Source organism: Dendropsophus ebraccatus, chromosome 4, assembly GCF_027789765.1.
Source record: "Dendropsophus ebraccatus isolate aDenEbr1 chromosome 4, aDenEbr1.pat, whole genome shotgun sequence".
In the NCBI taxonomy this organism is placed as follows: Eukaryota; Metazoa; Chordata; class Amphibia; order Anura; family Hylidae; genus Dendropsophus; species Dendropsophus ebraccatus.
In genome coordinates, this window is record NC_091457.1 from 143,763,966 (window position 1) to 143,783,842 (window position 19,877).

Genomic DNA, 19,877 nt, shown 5'->3' on the forward strand with positions numbered 1-19,877 from the left:
AAAACAAATTTGACACTTTAAGTTTAAAAAAAAAAAAAAGGAAGGGGGGAGTACAGAAGTGGAGATAGAATGGGCCAGGACCAATTCATCTAATAGAAGCCTATTACAAACATTCTTAGATTATGGGTGGGGGTTGAACAAGGCTAAGTCTTTCTTTACCAGAGTTCCCCTTTAACTTTCTGAATACTATGGACTGCCTCATGTAGTTCATCAATAGAGCCTTGGTCATTACATTCTATACAATGTGGAATGAGAAAAGGAATACAACAAGCTTGGTTACCACCACTGCAATCCACAGATACTATATAGCAATCGGTGTTCTATTTTTCTGATACTGAGTACTAAATCTGTTCTTACAAATTACTGTATGTATAACTTAAGTTGTCTTTCTTCATAGATTTATCTCAGAGACTGATATATGGTGGACAGTTCAAAATTTCCTTCATTCTGTGCATAGCCACGGTGATCAGGTTCCTCCATATGTAGTCAGAGCTGTACTTTATCTTCTAGCACGAAGTCAAGACAAATGTGAAGCTCTCAATGTGGTAGGTTTCCTCATGTGTTTGACCAATAATATGGTGTAATAACAAGTATAATAATTTCAGCTGCAGGGGTAAACCAATTATTCAAAGTTGATAAAAAAAATAAATAGCATAATATTTTGTCCAAATTCATATTTTGCATTTCAGTCGTTTTTTTAATGTTATTTTTATTTTACCTTAAAGAGTATTCTGATGAAATTTATTTTCTTTCAAATGAACTGTTATCAGTAAGTTATATAGATTTGTTATTTACTTCTATTTACAAATCTCACGGCAGCCAGTAAGAAGTGGTGTATTCTTTCCAGTCTGACACAGTGCTCTCTGCTGCCACCTCTGTCCATGTCAGGAACTGTCCAGAGCAGGAGAAGTTTTCTAGTCAAATCTCTTTTTATTTAAACAAATATTTTTGTCATATAAACAAAGAACACAACAAGATAAGAAAAAAGGGGCCACAAGGCCCATGAACAGGCAAAAACATTTCCAGAGCACTCAGTGAACAATGTCAATAAAAGCAAGATTAATCAAAAGTAAAGCTCAGGGCCTAGTTAAGAAGAGTGAGCTTGTGAGCCATCAGACAAGGCGATAAGGAAATGGGGGATGGGGAGAAGGGGGAGGGGTAGAGATAAGTTGGGCTATAGTTGGGCTATAATATTCACGTAATAGTGCTTCCAAGGGAGCCAGAGAGTTAGGTGCTTGTCATGTGAAAGGGAGTGCCAGCTACAGACCTCCTCAAGGCGCCGAAAGTCCTCAACTTTCTCAAACCATCTAGCCACGGGGGGGGGGGGGGGGGGGGGGGGTCAGTCGACCTCCAATACAAGGGGATCATAATTTAGGCAGCCGCCAGGTGGGTGATCAAGTCATCTTTCATGGGGGTAAAGTGGTTGGTGGGGGCCCATAATAGAACTAGTTCAGGGGTGATCACAAGAGTGGGGCCAGGTAGTTGGGCAATCAATGAAAGAATCTGGTCCCAAAAGGGGCGAATAAGTGGGCGATTCCACCATATGTGGGATAAGGTTCCCCTGTCTCTGAGACAGCGCCAACATAGGTCATCAGGGGTGATGCCATAATCAAATAAGAAAGCTGGAGTCCTATACCAGTGGGAAAATAATTTGAAAGAGGATTCCTGGATGCGAATCCAGGGAGAAAAGCCATGGGAGTGGGTCATAATAAATTGGGACTGATTGGCTTGTAGGGGGTCTGCAACTTCCGCTCCTAATCACGGAGACAGCTCGGTATAAGGTCTTCTGATGGGGTGTTAAGGCCGGCATATATCTACAGGAGAAGTTTTCTATGGAAATTTGCTGCTGCTCCGGACAGTTCCTGTCACAGACAGAGGTGGCAGCAGAGAGCACTGTGTCAGACTGGAATGAAAACACAATTTCCTGCAGGACATACAGCAGCTAACAAGTACTGGAAAACCTGAGATTTATAAATAGAAGTAAATTAAAAATCTATATAACTTACTGACACCAGTTCATTTGAAAGAAATAAAATTCACCAGAATCCCACTTTAAGTAGGAATGGATAGATCATATTCCTTCCTACTTACCTTTTTACCTTATATGATACAGTAAATGGTACCAGCACCACTCGAGCATGCAAACCCGGAAGTATTGGTATTTGATTACTTGTGGCTGAAAAAGTTGGATGTATCCCTAGAACTGTAACCAACTCTTTCAGCCACCAGTAATCAAATGGCGAGACTTCGGGGTTTGCATGCTCGAGTTGCACTCATCTCTACTAAATAACCCTATTTTATTTCTACACAGATGTCACTGGATATGATCTGTAAGATGCTAGACAATCTTCCAGACACCCAGGCGGTATATTTCCATCATCCGCAGTTCCTTAAACTTTTCTTCATCTATCCCCAATTGATGGAGAAATATGGATGCCCAGTCATGAAATGTTGGATCAATAAGGAGGATTGCAATAAAGATGAACCCAAAGCAAGCAACGCTACCAAGCTTAATCCTAATGTCGACAAAACCTCAAAGCCAATTATAAGTATCCTTCACAACTGTCCAAATGCATCCCTTATTTTGCTGGTATGTTAATAACTAAAAATTTGTCTTTTTAACTGTCCTCGTGGCTTTTTGTCAGTAGTGTAGTCTTATGCTAACTTCGCCATTTACTCACAGTAGTGGCATTACTTTTCATTATATGCAATGACCAGCAGGTGTGGACCCACTGTGCTACCGAACTGGTTTGGCTTTGGACCATCCTGAGGCTATGTTCATAAATTTGTTTTGTGGCCGTTGTCATTTTGACAGCAAAAGTTTTCCGTCTTTTGACAATGACAAAAATTGGTTGTGGTTAGAGATAAGCGAACCTCATGCATACAGCATTTTATAACAGGTGGCTGAAGAAGTTGGATGCAGTCCTAAAAAAAAAGGGTACACCTTTGGCCTATGGCTGTATGCATGTTTTCCAGGCAGCCTTAGGGCTGCATCCAACTTCTTCCGGTTAAAGAGATGCAATGTAGTATGTAGTGATGAAGTCCAGGGAACAAGCTGAGGTCATTCGCAGTAATGGTAATGTATGCACTGAACAACTTCACTTGAACACTAGAACGCTGGGAACCTTTTTGCTCATGCATCAGGTGGAGCTCGCCCCCCCGCGATCCCACTTCAAGTTTTGCTGGTCCCATAGATTCTGGTCCCGTCGTCCGCCCAATGAACTGACATGTCAATTCTTTGGGCAGACAGCTGAATCCACCCGAGCATAAAATGGAGTCTATGGGACGGGCAGAGAGCCAAGCGGGAGTGTGCGGTAAGTTATCCGCGTTATTTCCTAAAGGTGCGTTTACACGTAATGATTATCGTGCGAATTTGCGCGATAACGATCGAATTCGAACGATAATCATACGTGTAAATGCAGCGAACGATCAAACAACGAACGATAAATCGCTCATTTTGATCTTTCAACATGTTATCAAATCGTCGTTCGTAAAAAATTAGCAAATCGTTCCGTGTGAACAGTCGTTCGCCGATTTAAACAATGTGTGAGATAGGCTTAAGCGTTCGCAAAACGAATTTTCCGTACGATATATCGTACCGTATAAAAGCTGATGGTTATGAAAAAAAAAATCGTTACTCCGACATCGTTAATCGTACGATCGGGCCAATTACCGTTTTGTGTAAACGCACCACCAGTGTGCAAGGCCCCTTAGGAAAGGAGAGGACATACATCCTACAAGCAGAGAAATAATTAGCAGCAACAGAGTTAGCACAGCACCTCTCTTTCCAACTATCTGCCTTTCTGTTATACGGGAGGAGATGGGATCCATAGACTTACTGTAGAATCCATCACCTGCAGTTGAATAGAATTGAAGAGAGCAGCGAGCCTGGGGGGAAAAAGTGCTAAGGTTTAGATGCTAGCTTATGTATATAACCTGTCACTTGACAACAATTTTGTTCTTCCCAGGATTTGATGACTAGTTGCTCCGTAGAACTGGCTGAAAAAGTGCTTGTGACATTAAAAACTTTTTTGCATGAAAATGAACACTTTGAAATTTCAAGTTTAATTTCAAATAAAGTGCTGCAGATATTGCAAGATACCATGATTTCCTCCAATATGCAAGGTAATGGCAAATCTATTTAGCTACAAAATTAAGAAATTGCACCACTCTACATGTGCCAGTGAATCCACACTTTTTTAAAGCCTAATGAAGGCCTTGTGACAGGGCTGAAACATTACTTTGACATAGTTGAATAAAACAAGTCATTGAAACCTTATCTATCTATCTATCTATCTATCTATCTATCTATCTATCTATCTATCTATCTATCTCCTATCTATCTATCTATCTCCTATCTATCTATCTATCTATCTATCTATCTATCTATCTATCCATCTATCTATTATAATTTTGTCAAATTAAAGAGTAGAATAATTGGAATCCCCAGATTTTACTGAAATTCTCTTCAGTATCTAGTATACAAATGAAAGGGGTACTACAGATATTTTTTTTTAAAGAACACTCCAGAGATTTTTTCTGTTCAGATAAGCTGGTATCAGAAAGTTAGAAGTAAATTAGAAATTTATATATTCGAAAATCTCAAGTCTTCCAGTACTTATCAGCTGCTGTATGTCCTGCAGGAAGTGGTGTATTCTTTCCAGTCTGACACAGTGCTCTTTGCTTCTACCCCTGTCTGTGTCAGGAACTGTCCAGAGCAGGAGAGGTTTTCTATGGGGATTTGCTACTACTCTGTACAGTTCCTGTCTCAGACAGAGGTGGCAGCAGAGAACAGTGTGTCAGTCTGGAAAGAATACACCACTTCCTGCAGTGGCTGATAAGTACTGGAAGACTTTAAAAAAAAAAGTAAATTACAAATGTATATAACTTTCTGAAACCAGTTTATTTGAAACTAAGAAAAATCACCAGTGTTCCCCTTTAAAGGGGTATTCCACCCAAGGCAGTTTAAAAAAAGAATTGCAAAAGCAGCCCTGTTGTACTCACTGTGTCCCCCTGAGTGTTTTGACACTATTCTGTTCTCCATATCAAAGTTTTTAAAATTCTGTCATGCTTTTCAATATGGTGCTGGCCAGGAAACTCCAACTCCCAGCATGCACCACACCTCCTATGTCTCCCTCCCCCTCATCCATCCTGTCATAATTTTTCCCTCTCTCCCTGATCCTGTGTCTCTGCAGTGAGCTGGGTTAGCAGCAGTAAATATTTACAACCCAGCCCAAAACAGAGACAGAGGATATTTGACCTTGTCTTGTAAACAAAACAGAGAAGTCTCACTGTAACAGCATTTTTGTGCTGACATGGTGTGAGACACCTAAAAAAGATAAAAAATGATGCAGAGGCCGTAATAACATCCAATTGCATATATATTTAACTTTTTAGGTACTATTAAATAATGCAAAGAATTTTTTTAGTGGAATACCCCTTTAACCCATAGCCGCACCTGGACGTTATTGTACGTCCTGGCAGGAGGTTACTTTCCGCACCAGGACGTACAATAACTTCCCGGCTCCCGGTGCTCACTGTTTACACAAACAGTGACCGGGAGCCGCAACTAAACTGTCAGCTGATAGCTGACAGTTTAGTGTAACTGGTGCTGGACGCCCTTTAGGGGTTCAGCACCGGCGATCGACGGCATCAGTGGATCGGTAACGATCTACTGATGCCATTGTAAACCCCCGGTCCCGGTGTCCGCTGCCTTCCGGGATACAGGGGGATGTCGGGTCAGAGGTCCCTCCCCCTCCCCTGCCGTCCTGTATGCCCGATCTACAGCTGGTAGCAGTGGATCTTCACAGATCCACCACTGCCAGCCTGTATGGACGATCATCAGCTTCCCCCCGGTCCCGGTACTCACTGTGAGCTCCGGGACCCGGGGGAAGCTCGGGGCCGGTGACACAGAGGATTCTCCCCCTCGTGCAGCAGTGTTAGACAGCTGGCAACTGTGGATCTATACAGATCCACCGCTGCCAGCATGTGTTCAGTGCTGCACAATACCCCCGGTGCCGGTACTCACCGTCAGCTCCGGGATCTGGAGATGGCCCCCTCCATCCTCAGCATGTGACCAGCGTCTGTCCAATGACGCTGGTCCATGCTTATCTGCACTGTGATTGGCAGCTCTGTGATCAGAGCTGCCAATCACAGTGGCCCATGTTTACAGGGGGAGGGCAAATGCCTGGATGCAGGCTCTGGTCCTTCAGTAGGTAAAATCTTTGTGAAGAGATCAGAGCCTGCATTCTGCATTCTGTAGTAAAAAAAGTAAAAAACACATAACACACATTATTTTCCCAAATACCCCCTCCCCTGTGATCTCCCAGTAATAAGGGAGATCTAAGTTAGCTTTCCGTAAATCCGTCCTTTTAGTAAGCGTCCGTTAGTGTCAGTCAGCACCCGTTAGTAAGCGTTAGTCAGCGTCGTTACTAAGTGTCAGTCAGCGTCCATTACTAAGTGTCAGTCAGTGTCAGTCAGTACCAGTTAGTAAGCGTTAGCGTCGTTACTAAGTGTCAGTCAGGTTCCGTTACTAAGTGTCAGTCAGCGTCTGTTAGCGCCAGTCAGCGTCCGTTACTAAGTGTCAGTGTCCTTTAGTTAATCAGCATCCATTACTGTCAGTCGGCATCCGTTAGTAAGCGTTAGTCAGCGTCCGTTACTAAGTGTCAGTCCGTTAGTAAGAGTCAGTCAGCGTCCCTAAGTGTCAGTCAGCATCAGTTAGTGTCAGTCAGCTTCTGTTACTAAGAGTCAGTCAGTGTCCATTTATAAGAGTCAGCGTCCGTTAGTAAGTGTCAGTCAGCGTCCATTATAAACGTCAATCAGCGTCCGTTAGTAAGCGCCAGTTAGCGTCCGTTAGTGACAGTCAGCATCAGTTTTAGTGTATCAGTGTTAGCGTCAGTCTAGCGTCTCTTTGTGTCGGTTGTAAATCCGTCACAGTCAATTGTGTGTTTTAGTGTAAAAATTTTTTTGTGAATTTGTGACAAAAAAAGCATTTAAAAAACCCACATTTTACACAAAATCTAATCCTAAATACCCTCTCCCCTGTGATCTCTCAGTGATAAGAGATATATTAGATAGCTTTCTGCCAATCTGTGGTGTCAGTGCCTACTAGTGAGTGTCAGTGTCAGCTAGTAAGTTTCATTCAGTGTCCTTTAGTGTCACTCAGTGTCTTTTAGTGTCTGTGCGTCAGAGCGCGTTGTGTTAAAAAAAAAAAGTAAAAAAAAAAAAAAAATTGTACTTCTGTTTTTTGTGATTTGAGACACCTGTACATACCGCTATGGCAGTGAGGGTTTATAGTGCCGAGGAGGCGTATGCCATGCTTGCGTCTGATTCAGAAACACTAAGCGCAGAAGATTTGGATTATCTTCTTTCCTCCTCCTCTTCCTCTCTTAGTGACAATGAGGAACCTCCTCGACAACGAAGGAGACTTGCGGCCCGGGATCCTCACCTTGAACCAATTACAGACTGGTCACCCCCCACAAACTACACCCCCCAAATCCCTGCATTTACTGCTACAGCAGGAGTGCACGCTCAGACAGAGGGGCTGTCTGAATTGGATTTCTTCCAATTATTTTTTTCGGCAGATTTGCTTCAGTTGATGGTAGAGCAAACAAATGTATACGCCGAACAATTTATTGCAGCCCACCCTAATTCCTTCCTGGCCCAGCCCAACCGATGGCACCCTACCAATTGTGCCGAACTTCTAAAATACTGGGGGTTGGTCCTCAATATGGGTCTCAACAAAAAAACAGAAGTGAGATCATACTGGTCGACAGACGTTTTATATCACTGTCCTTTATATCGTAACACTATGACCAGACCCAGATTTGAGGCCCTTCAAAAATTTTTACATTTTTCGGACAACTCCCAGTGCCCTCCCCAGGAAGACCCCAGATTTGATCGGCTAAATAAAATCAGGCCGGTCATTAATATTTTGGCCCGGAATTTCTCCAGTTTATACACCCCCAAAAAGGAGATTTCAGTGGACGAGTCATTGGTGAGCTTTAAGGGCAGGGTAAAGTTTCTCCAATACTTGCCCAATAAGCGTGCACGGTACGGACTCAAGCTGTACAAGCTATGTGAGTCCGATACCGCCTATGTGTACGCTTTCCGGGTGTATGAGGGGAAGGACAGTCACATTGACCCCCCTGGCTGTCCTTCCTTTATTTCCACCAGTGGGAAGATTGCCTGGGACCTCCTGCGCCCACTGTTTGATCAGGGGTACCACTTGTATTTAGACAATTGGTACACAAGTGTACCCCTGTTCAAATGTCTCTTGGAAAAAAAAACAGTGGCATGTGGGACGGTGCGAAAAAATCAAAAGCATCTCCCAAAGACCCTCATCAACCAACGCCTGACAATTGGAGAGAGCAGAGCGTTGCTTCACGATGGGGTCTTGTGTCTCAAGTACAGAGACAAGAAAGATGTGTGCATGCTCACATCTATTCATGATGATGCTAGCACCAGTGTCCCCAGACGTGGCTTCACATCAGCCAAGATCACCCCTGTATGCATACAGGCATACAATAAATTCATGGGTGGGGTTGATCTGAACGATCAAATTTTGAAGCCATATAGTGCCATGCGTCGGAGCAGAATCTGGTACAAGAAATTGGCCGTGAACCTTGTCCAGATGGCACTATATAATTCCTTTGTGCTCTACAGGAAGGCAGGCAACCATGGAACGTACCTGGAGTACCAGGAAAAAGTGATCAAGAGGCTTATACTTGGAGAAGAGGTGGGGGAAACCTCAGCTTCTTCAAGCAATGTGGGCCGAATAATTCCTGGGCAGCACTTCCCTGGTTTAGTGCCTTGCACAGGGAAAAAACGCCAGGCACAAAAAAGGTGCCGCGTCTGCTTCAAAAAGGGTATTCGCAGGGATACCATATACCAATGCGACACGTGCCCATCTAAACCTGGACTCTGCATGAAAGAGTGCTTTCGCATCTTTCATACATCACTGGATTAGAAACCCCCCAGCGAGCCCACACCAATCCACAGTGCTTTGAAACCCCCCAGTGGCCTCACACTCATCACTTTATCATTCTGAGCTTTTACCCCTATTTAAAATTGGACACAACAAATAACTGAAACAAAACTAAAAATCTCATTATACCCCTAGATGAATACAACATACTTTTGAAAAAGTATATGGTCTGCACAATCGTTTAGACCTACGCTGGACCCAACAAAACTAAAAATCTCATTATATCCCTAGATGAATACAAAATACATTACCAAATGCTCCTTCTCTTCTGAGCTCTGTTGTGCGCCCGCACAACACTTTACGTCCACATATAGGTTATTTCTGGATTTATGAGAAATTGCATTACAAATATTGGGGGGCTTTGTCTCCTTCAAGCGGTTTTAAATTTGAAAAATGGGGGGGTTCACCAACTCATAAGTGTGAAAAATGTGATTTTTTATTTTCACGACCCACTTTTGCAAAAAACTGTGAAAAACCTGTGGGGTCCATATGCTCAATGTACCCCTTGTTACATTCCTTAAGGGGTGTAGTTTTCAAAATGGGGTCACTTTTGGGGGTTTCTACTATCTAGGCACTAGGGGGGCTTTGTAGACACAACATGGCCTCCATTATTCATTTTTGCTAAAGCCACTCTCCAAAAGCCAAGAGGTGCTACTTCTCTTCTGAGCTCTGTTGTGCGCCCGCACAACACTTTACGTCCACAAATGAGGTATTTGTAAAAACTGCAGAATCAGGGGAATAAATGTGTTCATTGCATCTTATTGTTTATAGCTGTGTGGTATTAAAAAAATAGGATTGAACTGAAATCTCAGCAAAGAAAATTGAAAACTTCACGTTTTACATTTACTTTGTAGTTATTTCTCTGATGTGCCTATAGGGTTAAAAAAACTGTATGAATGTAAATATGAATACTAGAAAGGGTGAAGATTTCAAAATGGGGTGAATTATGAGGGTTTCTAGTATAAAGGCCTCTAAAATATACTCCAAAACTAAACTGGTCACCAAAAAATCCTGAATTAGAAATTTTCACAACATTTTTGAAAAATGCTACTAACCGTTTACGGCCTCTAACATCCTAAAAATGTAAAAGCATGTTCTGCAATTGCTGCCAACATAAATTAGACATGTTATATATATGAATTAATTTATAATTTATGGGGTATAACTTGCTTCCTTATTAGCAGAGGCTTTCAAATATAGAGAAATGCCATTTTTTTTATTTTTTCCCATAATTTTGGAGTTTTTCACAAAAAAATGCTAAAGGTATCGACTCAAATTTATGACTAACATAAAGTAGAATATGTCACGAAAAAACAATCTTGGAATCACAAGGATCGGTAAAAGCATTCCAAAGTTGTTGATGCATAAAGTGACACATGTCAAATTTGAAAAATTTGCCTGTGTCATAAACGCCAAAACTGGCTGTGTCCCCTAAGGGTTAATGCCAATATATTGCTTTAATAAAGCTATATAACTTTGTAATATAACCTAAATGTATAGTTTTTTATTTATTTATGTGTTGGGAACTGCAGGGCAAGCCCTATGCCACTCAGCTTATTTTCCTGACCTTTTGTGTAAGATAGCTAGGTGGAAATCAATGTCATAACTATTTGGTTTGTTACTATTACCATAACTCTCATTTACTATTATCAGCAGGGAAAATGTTGCCATCAGTTCTCACCCTAATATGCCTGCTGCAGCAGAAGTGTCAGCCTGAAGTTGTACTTGACGGCACATATTTTAAGCTGTTCTACAATGGTAAGCAAATCATGTGCAACAACCCTGCCAATATAAATCAATGCATAATACAGTGCTTCAGTTTGCACTTACATAGCAAACTATATTGTATGGAGACAAAACACAGCAAACTAGATGCTGTAGAGGAGAAACTAAACAAAATGTTTAATAAAGACCTACAGATGAAGTGTTTTTGCACCATAATAAGTAGTAAAAGGCAAGATGAAAAAAATGCACAGATGTCATGGATCTTTATTAAATATGTACTTTTTGTTTTTACAGCCTCTACAGTTTGCTTTGTGCTACTTTCCCTTTACGCCTTTACACAGTCAATGCCATTCTCCAATGGAAACTACCTTTTGTGTGCTTTACACTGCATCTCTAACAATGAGAGGACAGATTTTTTAAAAGGGTATTCCCATCTAAAGAAGTTATCTCCTATCCACAGGAATAACAATGCCAATTGGTGGAGATCTGACCAATGCTCCCTGGAATGAATGGTGTGAACCACACGTGTATGGCCAGCGATCCATTAACTCTCTACAGAACTACCAAACATTGCTCAATACTGAACTAGCAAATGTTTGGTGGTTCCAAGGACAATAAATGTAGTGAAGGCTACAGAAAGTTTTGCCCCAGTTCTTGTGATTAGAAATGAGCGAACCGTTTCGGCCGGTATGGGATCCGGGTCGGATTTTCCCAAAAGTCCGAGTCCGGTTGGATTCGGATTTTTGGAAGTCTGCTCTGAATTTATTTTTTTTCTTGCTTTCTAAAATGGCAGCCGCCATTTTAGAAAGCAGGAAGTGTTCCTGACGGGAAAAGCGCTTTCCCATGATGCCCGGAATCACATCCAATCAGCAGGGATGTTACACTAGCCCACCCCCTGTGTCACGTCAATATAACTTTAGGCTGGGTTCACACTACGTATATTTCAGTCAGTATTGTGGTCCTCATATTGCAACCAAAACCAGGAGTGGATTAAAAACACAGAAAGGATCTGTTCACACAATCTTGAAATTGAAAGGATGGCCGCCATTTAATGGCAAATATTTGCTGTTATTTTAAAACAACGGCTGTTATATTGAAATAATGGCCGTTATTTACTGTTATATGGCGGCCATCCACTCAATTTCAACATTGTGTGAACAGAGCCTTTCTGTGTTTTTAATCCACTCCTGGTTTTGGTTGCAATATGAGGACCACAATACTGACTGAAATATACGTAGTGTGAACCCAGACTAAAGAGGAGCAGCCTCCATGTTGACTACTGCTACTCCTGTACTGGCCTCAGATGACTATTGTTGGACCTCCACTGGCCTCCAATGACTACTGCTGCTCCTTCACTGCATTTGTGACCTTTTTCCAGCATAGACCCTGTAATGGTGAATTTCCTGCATAGACCCTGTAATGGTGAGTTTCCTGCATAGACCCGTAAATGGTGAATATTGAAGTCTAAAAAAAAATATATATATTAATTTTAAGATATTGAAAAGATAATGATGTTACTGACACGTAGGGCCCTAAATTCAACCAAATACACTACCCCCGTATCATATAGATGCTTTAAACTATGAAATCCGAAATTTGGTCGAACCGAACTTTTTTCAAAAATCCGGAAGTCCGGTCGGAACGAACTTTTGAAAAGTTCACTCATCTCTACTTGTGATCAGTATGGGTCACAACAGTTAGACCACCACCATTCAAATTGTTATCAGCTCTCCTATGGACTTCTTTTAGAAAGTTACTTAACTTTGCATTCAGCAAACATGGTCCGGTCCTTACTTGTTAGACTGTCCTTACTTGATAGATCCCTTAACACAAGATCCCAATGCTGTGACCTGTGGGAATCAGCTATAATCCGCAGCAACATCACCACAGTGAAAAATAAGCATTACATGTAGAGTACTTTCAAATCAATGGGTTATCTGTAGAGATGAGCGAGCCTCAAGCTTGTTTGATTTTGTCCGAACCTAAAATTCTCAGTATTTGATTCCCTGCAGCTGAAGAAGTTGGATGCAGCCCTAGGTAGGGAGTGTGGGAAAACATGGATGTAACCTATGGCCTATGGCTGTATCCATGTTTTCCAGGCAGCCTTACGGCTGCATCCAGCTTCCAGCTGTAATCAAATGCTCAGAGTTGGGGTTTGGACGTTTCCTTTCTGACCTCTATTATCTTCCCTAATAAGTTGTAGGAAAGTATTTTTTTTTAAACTAGACAACCCCTTTGAGGCCCTCAACTATGGCTTAATCCAGGGGAGGATGCCTTTTAATGTATACCTTGAATAACTTTTTTGTAGTGAACAATTTATCTGGGAAATGCAGTCTGCGCAGTAAGGACGTTCTACAGCCTGCACTCAACTTTCTGTACTGCAGCATTCATCACACAAATACAACCTGCAAAGTGAGAGGTATTGTACATATATAGGTTTACATATATACACTAATATGGTTAGAGACATTACTGGAGAAATTATACTGTATGACGTTAGAGATAAGCACAACTCCAGCATGCTCAAGTCCGATCGTTCGGCATTTCATTCGGCATTTCATTACCAGTGGTTGAAAAAGTTGGATGCAGCCCTAGGGAGTCCGGGATAACATCAATACGGCCATAGGCTCTTAAAACTCTCTAAACATCAGTTTTTTAGATGATTTCTCTTTTATTTTCCGGTGTAATGTATTTGTTAAAAATTTGAACAAAATAAAAGATATGGGTTTACATGCTTGATGATTGTAGCCATCTTTTTTACTAGCCACATCGGTAATCCTCTCCAACACATCTCTAATTGAGTTGATAGAGAAAATAATGGAAGAAACATGGGATAGAACCCAAAGAGATTGCAGTGAGTCCTTGTGCTGTTCTGCCTGGTTAATGACTTCAACCCTGATGATTTTTCAGCAACGCTTCAACTTACAGGTCAGCCCCTTACTGGTGCATGTTTAGCATATAATCGCATGATCAATGTAGCTATTAGGGCCCTATTCCACCGGACGATTATCGTTTAGATTATTGTTAAATCGTTCGAATCTAAACGATAATCGTTCAGTTGAAATGCAGTTAATGATTAATGAACGAACGAGAAATCGTTGATCGCTTTATTAGATCTGGACCTATTTTTATCGTTGCGCGTTCGCAAAACGCTCGCAAATCGTTCGCATTGAATAAGACGTCTTTCGGTTGTTCGCAGTAGATACGAACACGATAGCGAAGAAGAAACTATCGCAAATACGACCATAAGTAACGATTATCGTTCCATGGAAATGAGTGAACGTTTTCAGGTCTTTCGCAATAGTGGTCATTTGAGATCGTTAATCGCTAACGATTATGCGAACGATAATCGTCCAGTCAGGGGCGTAACTAGAAATGGCTGGGCCCCATAGCAAACTTTTGATTGGGCCCCCCCGACTGACCACTAAACGGTCAAGTGAAGTCATAACTACATAACTGCTAGCTCTGGTCAGGAGTGCTTGCAGTTAAAGGGACATTTGCAAAACCCAGGAGACCAGCAGGGCCACCCGGTGCTGCAAATGATGACGGCTCAGGGGGCCCAGTGTATTGCAGGAGCAGGCCATGGGGCCCCCTGATGCGGCGGGCCACATAGCAGCCGCTATGGCTGCTATGGTGGTAGTTACGCCCCTGCGTCCAGTGGAATAGGGCCCTTAGATTTTAGACTACTGGTGAATATATATATATATACATATATATATATATATATATATATATATATACATATATATATATATATATATATATATACTGTATATATACACAGTGGGGCCTTGGATTTCGAGCATAATTTGCTCTGGGACTGTGCTTATAATCCAAATCTACTCTTAAACCAAAGCAAATTTTACCATAAGAAATCATAGAAATGCAGACAATTGGTTCCACACCCAAAAGTAATGATTTATTATTCTGAATAACATGTTAAATAAACGAAACAAACATTCAGAAATAGCAGAATATGTGATATTATAAGTTACTGTACAGTAATGGAGAGGATGGGAAACACAAGGGCTGACAGAGACTGTAGGGAGCATGAAGGAATGAGCAGGGCATATGTGAGCACAGTATAGCAGCACCCTATGTCCGGGGAGAGAGGTTACAGCTATGGAGAGATTACCTCCACAGTGCTGTCCCTTGATGTGAGCCCCAGCCTGAAGTGGATCTGCTATTATTTGGAAGGTGAGGGAGACTTCCTGGGTCAGAGTACAGGGCTGTAGACCCCTCTATGCAGGCCATGCCCCTCCTCCACTCCCCCTCCCACCCACTCTTAAACCAAGTCACAATTTTGAAAAACTGTGAGCTCTTAAACCAAAACGCTCTTAATCCAAGTTACTCTTAAACCAAGGTACCACTGTATATTTTTTTTCCTATAGCTAGTTCACTAGTACACAAATTACCTGGAAGTTGTAAAATCTGGTATTTTAGTTCATTTTATTTTGTTTTCAGGTTCAAAGAGCCATTAATGTTCATGTGATTAATATGGTAGAGTTAATTTCATTCAAATTTAAGAAAACCTCATCCCTGCTAATCGGTAAGAATGTGCTCTGGAAGACAATGTTAAGTGACTGTCCTACATTTCAGTATTACAAGAAGCAGCACCCTAGAATGGCCCTTGTCACCAGCTCCGAACACTTTAGGTTCACATTCTAAATGTCCCCCTATCAGACTTTGTAGAGTGTATGGGGCACTCCTGACCGACTATGTACAGATGCTGTTGGTGGAGAGAGGGGTCGGGTGTGATGGAAAATAACCGACAAACCCCTTTGTGCTGGGAGAAAAAGACCCGAACGAAGGTACTCCAGCACTCGAATCTTACGTATCATTGCATTGGACATCAGAATCATGGTATAAACCCTTACATGTGTTCTATCCTTATATTATTTCATTTAGCACACCAGTTAAGCCTGAAAGGCAGGGGTGGATTAAATGTACCCTGGGCCCCAGGCTGTCCACCCATCCTGTGCCCCCACCCCAGTGCGCAGAACCACTGGCATGAGACCCTAGAGTGCTCGCATTCCACTATAGTAGGTGGCCCCCTTTGTTGGTCCCCCTATAGTAGATGGCCCCCCTATTCCCCCTTTAGTAGATGGTCCCTTGTGTAGTCCCCCTATAGTAGATGGCCCCCCTATTCCCCCTTTAGTAGATGGTCCCTTGTGTAGTCCCCCTATAGTAATTAGCCCCTGTTTAGCCACTCCTTTAGTAGATGGCCTCCATTGTAGTCCCCCTTTAGGAAATGACCCCCTGTTACAGGAGCTGTGACCACATATATTATATACCTATGCCAGGTATATAGTATATACTGATAGCAGGCATTCACTGAGCTTTCACTGTGTCTAAAGACCATTTGGACATTAGCATTTCAAAGGCCCTAAGTCCAGGAAGAAGCTAATTTACCAGTTGGTCACCATCCTCCATTCCTCCACTGTAAGGTATATGAGTGGTCTTAGGGTGGAGTCCATAGGATGGGTTGGGACAATTCCTAGGGGATATAAACCATGTAATACTCCAGGTCTCTCTCTCTCTTTCCTGCGGCCCTGGACCAACAAGCACTTAGGAACAGGTATAATATATGTGGGCCTTCTGTGTGTGTGTATATAGCAATATAAGTATAATAGCATCACAGTAGACTGTATACTTGTACATATAGATATTCTAGGTATAAGTGTGTGTTGCTATAGATATATATGCTGTTTATTCATGAGTTTCTATATGTACATGTACTAGTGGTCGGCTGCTGGATGTGGCTTTGTTAGTAAGTATAGATCCAGGATACGGTGTGGGATCTGGATATATGTTATACTGTATATACATACACAGGATTGGTCACATGGTGCTTGGTATCCAGGGGGGTAGGAAAGGAGGCAGCTGTGTGTGGTTGTCATCTCTATGTAATGTATTGTATCTGTATATAATGTATAGTGTCTTGTCATCTTTATGTTATTAGTAAAGTAGTTTTATACATATCTGCGAGGGTTGTATGTTACTCCGGTAGTGAGAGAAGGATCGGTGGGTGTGTATAATATATATATAATACAGAGTAAGTGGCCTATACAGGAAACAAAGGTACCAGACTAGGAGCGGACCAAAGGGCCTAAGGAACCAAGATTCAGAACTATCCCTTTATCACCCCCAGTGTAGTACCCCTTTAGTAGATTGCCCCCAGTGTAGTCCCCCTTAAATAGATGGTCCCCAGTGTATTCCCGTATGATAGTAGATGGCCCCCTTCTGTGTAGTTTGGTAGATGGCCTCCAGTGGAGTGCCCCTTTTAGTAGATGGTCCCCTGTGTAGTCCCTCCTTTAGTAGATGGGCCCAGTGTAGTCCCCCTTTAGGAGATGACCCCCAGTGTAGTCCCGCTTTAGTACATGACCCTCAGTGTAGTCTCCCTTCAGTAAATGGCCCCCTCCTGTGTAGTTCCCATTCAGTGCATAGCCCCTAATGTAGCTCCAATGTGCTCCCCCGTTGCTGCTGCTGTCCTGCTGCAGGCTTGCACACTCCTCTTCTGTTTTTAGGTATAAACGCGGCCTGCGTTGAAAGTACCGTCCGACGGTCAGCGTTTGGTGCATGTACAATTGAACAGTGCGAGCACTTAGGCCCCCGTGTAATATGCAGCTGCAGGATGAGATCAGATGTGGGCGGTTTGGGCCTACATTATGATAAGACTGAAACTTCAGGCTTTAAAAAATCCAATTAAAAATTTTCACCTCCTTATCCATCTAGCTATTTAAAATGGGCCTATCAGCAGTTTTAGAGTATCAGTCCTAAAGAGGTCACCGAGAAGAGTGGAGGCATAGCTCATATAACTTGCATAGATTGCACGTTTGTTTAAAGGGGTCGGATTTTTTCTGTTAATACTTTGCTTTAATAAAGTAATTGAACTTCCCTAAAATAAATGTATAATTTTTTCTTTAGCACTTAACTTCCTTAGAATGGCAGTAGTAAGGGGTGACATGGGCCCCTCTGCTGCCACCAATGTATGTGTCAGGAACTGAGGGAGGCTGACGGTTACTATAGCAGAGCGCAGCAGCGGTAACAGTAATCACTGCTCGCTATGCACAGATTGCTACGCTCTGCTATAGTGACCAGCAGCTTCCCCCTCAGATACTGTATATTCTTATTAGAATAGGGGACTGGTGTTTTATGTATGAAAAATATGCTGTTGTGGTATTTACTGAGAAATAATGGCATCCCCCAAGATAAGCCTATATATCAGCTTCCTTTTCCATAGCAAATCAATTCTTCAATCTAAATCGCCTTTTAGTGAGTATTCTCCAGCACTTTAAAGAGCTACTTAGACAGAAATTCTCCTCACCTTTTATTAACGTATTTAAAGAACCCAGCAATCCCCCAGTGACAGGACCACCTGAGGATATTTGGCCTTTGACAAGTGAAAGTACACGTTACATGGTGGCAGCTTTACAGAACTTCTTAGTGCAGGTAATTGTATGTGTTATGTATTGCTATTACACTGTTGTGTTGTTTTTAGGTTCTGTGTGAACCATACTTTTAGGGTATATTCACACGGACGGGCGCGCAGCGAGATTCTCGCGGCGAGCCCGGCAGGTCCTGTCAGTTCCCATAAACTACATACTTGCTGCGGTCTGAACGACCGCAGCGAGTATGTAATTATACCGCCCTTAACCCCTTCTGCTCCAGCCGGCTCCCCCGCTGTAAGCAGCATACATTACCTGTCCTTGCTGCACGGGTCCGGCGTCCTGCTCTCCCGTCCGGCCAATTAGTGTGTTGCCCAGCCGCAGCCACTGATTGGCCGGGCGGGAGAGCAGGACGCCGGACCCGTGCAGCAAGGACAGGTAATGTATGCTGCTTACAGTGGGGGAGCCGGCGGGAGTAGAAGGGGTTAAGCGCGGTATAATTACATACTCGCTGCGGTCGTTTAGACCGCAGCAAGTATGTAGTGTTTGGGAACTGACAGGACCTGCCGGGCTCGCAGCGAGAATCTCGCTGCGAGCCCGCCCGTGTGAATATACCCTTACTTTACATCAGTCTTTTTTTATCTGTATACCAAAAGTATGTAAATATATCATGCTACATTCTCAAAAGTTTCAATGGGGTAAACTTAGGGTGCCAAAAGAAAATTATATGTTTGAAAGAAAAGTAATATCTCACATAAGGGTAGCTTAAGGGTAAGCATAAGAGTAGCTTCACACGTACCGGATCCAGCAAAATCTGCTGTGGATCCTGGTAGTGTGAAGTTGAATGGGTCACATACCTGCGGAATTTTTATTCCGCTGCCAGTATGTGCCCTGGCCCCTTTAACCCCCCCCCCCTCCCGCAGCCCCCGGCCCTAAGCATACATTACCTGCACTGATTGGCTGATGGGGAGCGAGGGGATCCGGGAGCCTCACACACAGCTGCAGCGCCGCAGATGGGCCCCCCAGAGCCTCGGGTCCCAGGCGGCCGCCCAAACCGCCCACATTATAATCTGCCACTGCACATTGGGGCACATTATCAACGGCCTAGCTTTAGGCGTATAATTGTATTTTTTACTCATTTTTGGTCTAAATTCTATTTATGAACCAGTATTCGATGGGCGAATGTTTTTTAGATGCAATTTTTAATTTTTTAAGTATTCATCCAAAAATTCACATAATCCAGGATTTACGACCAATTTATCATTTGCAACTTTTTAAAAAGGCACACAAAATGGTGAATACCTCAGTCTGGTCAGTACCAGGTAAATTTGCTTGCACAGCCTTATAAGTTATAGTGTAAGGCAATGGGAAATTGATTTTTCTGCACAGCATGTACTGTAGCAGCATCAGTGTTTAGCATCCATGAATGTATATGTTTTTGTCCTCTTCAAGAGTATACATTTTACAATAAAATATGTATTGCTATTCTCTGTATTTTATATCATAACAATATGGCCCCATTTTTGTTTTCAATATAGAAAGACACTCTTCTTGTGGGAGCAGCCATAGACTGTTTTGGTGCTCTTATAGATTTTTTGCATGAGAAGGCACCAGATCTTGGTAAGGATGCTATTGCATATAGACATGGTTATGCAAAGACAGAAGGGGGATACTACTTGACAGAATGTATAGCTTCTACTTTGCATTGCATTTTCTGAATAACCATTGGCCAACCATATATTGTCGGTTTACATCACTTCATTACAGTATATGATAAT

General features: G+C 42.4%; 1 protein-coding gene across 9 annotated transcripts in view; it reads left to right on the forward strand.

Annotated features, from left to right (window-relative positions):
• Positions 1 to 19,877, forward strand: part of MEI1 (meiotic double-stranded break formation protein 1) — a 110,755-nt gene that overhangs the window by 80,170 nt on the left and 10,708 nt on the right. For 7 of the 9 annotated variants that reach the window (XM_069967290.1, XM_069967294.1, XM_069967291.1 and 4 more), the window contains exons 20-28: positions 398 to 545; positions 2,312 to 2,590; positions 3,969 to 4,125; positions 10,640 to 10,744; positions 13,020 to 13,130; positions 13,476 to 13,639; positions 15,176 to 15,260; positions 17,988 to 18,163; positions 19,638 to 19,719. In XM_069967290.1, coding sequence (XP_069823391.1) covers positions 398 to 545; positions 2,312 to 2,590; positions 3,969 to 4,125; positions 10,640 to 10,744; positions 13,020 to 13,130; positions 13,476 to 13,639; positions 15,176 to 15,260; positions 17,988 to 18,163; positions 19,638 to 19,719 — 1,307 coding nt within the window. The remainder of the gene's footprint in view (positions 1 to 397; positions 546 to 2,311; positions 2,591 to 3,968; positions 4,126 to 10,639; positions 10,745 to 13,019; positions 13,131 to 13,475; positions 13,640 to 15,175; positions 15,261 to 17,987; positions 18,164 to 19,637; positions 19,720 to 19,877) is intronic. The other 2 variants (XM_069967297.1, XM_069967298.1) reach the window with 2 other exon arrangements.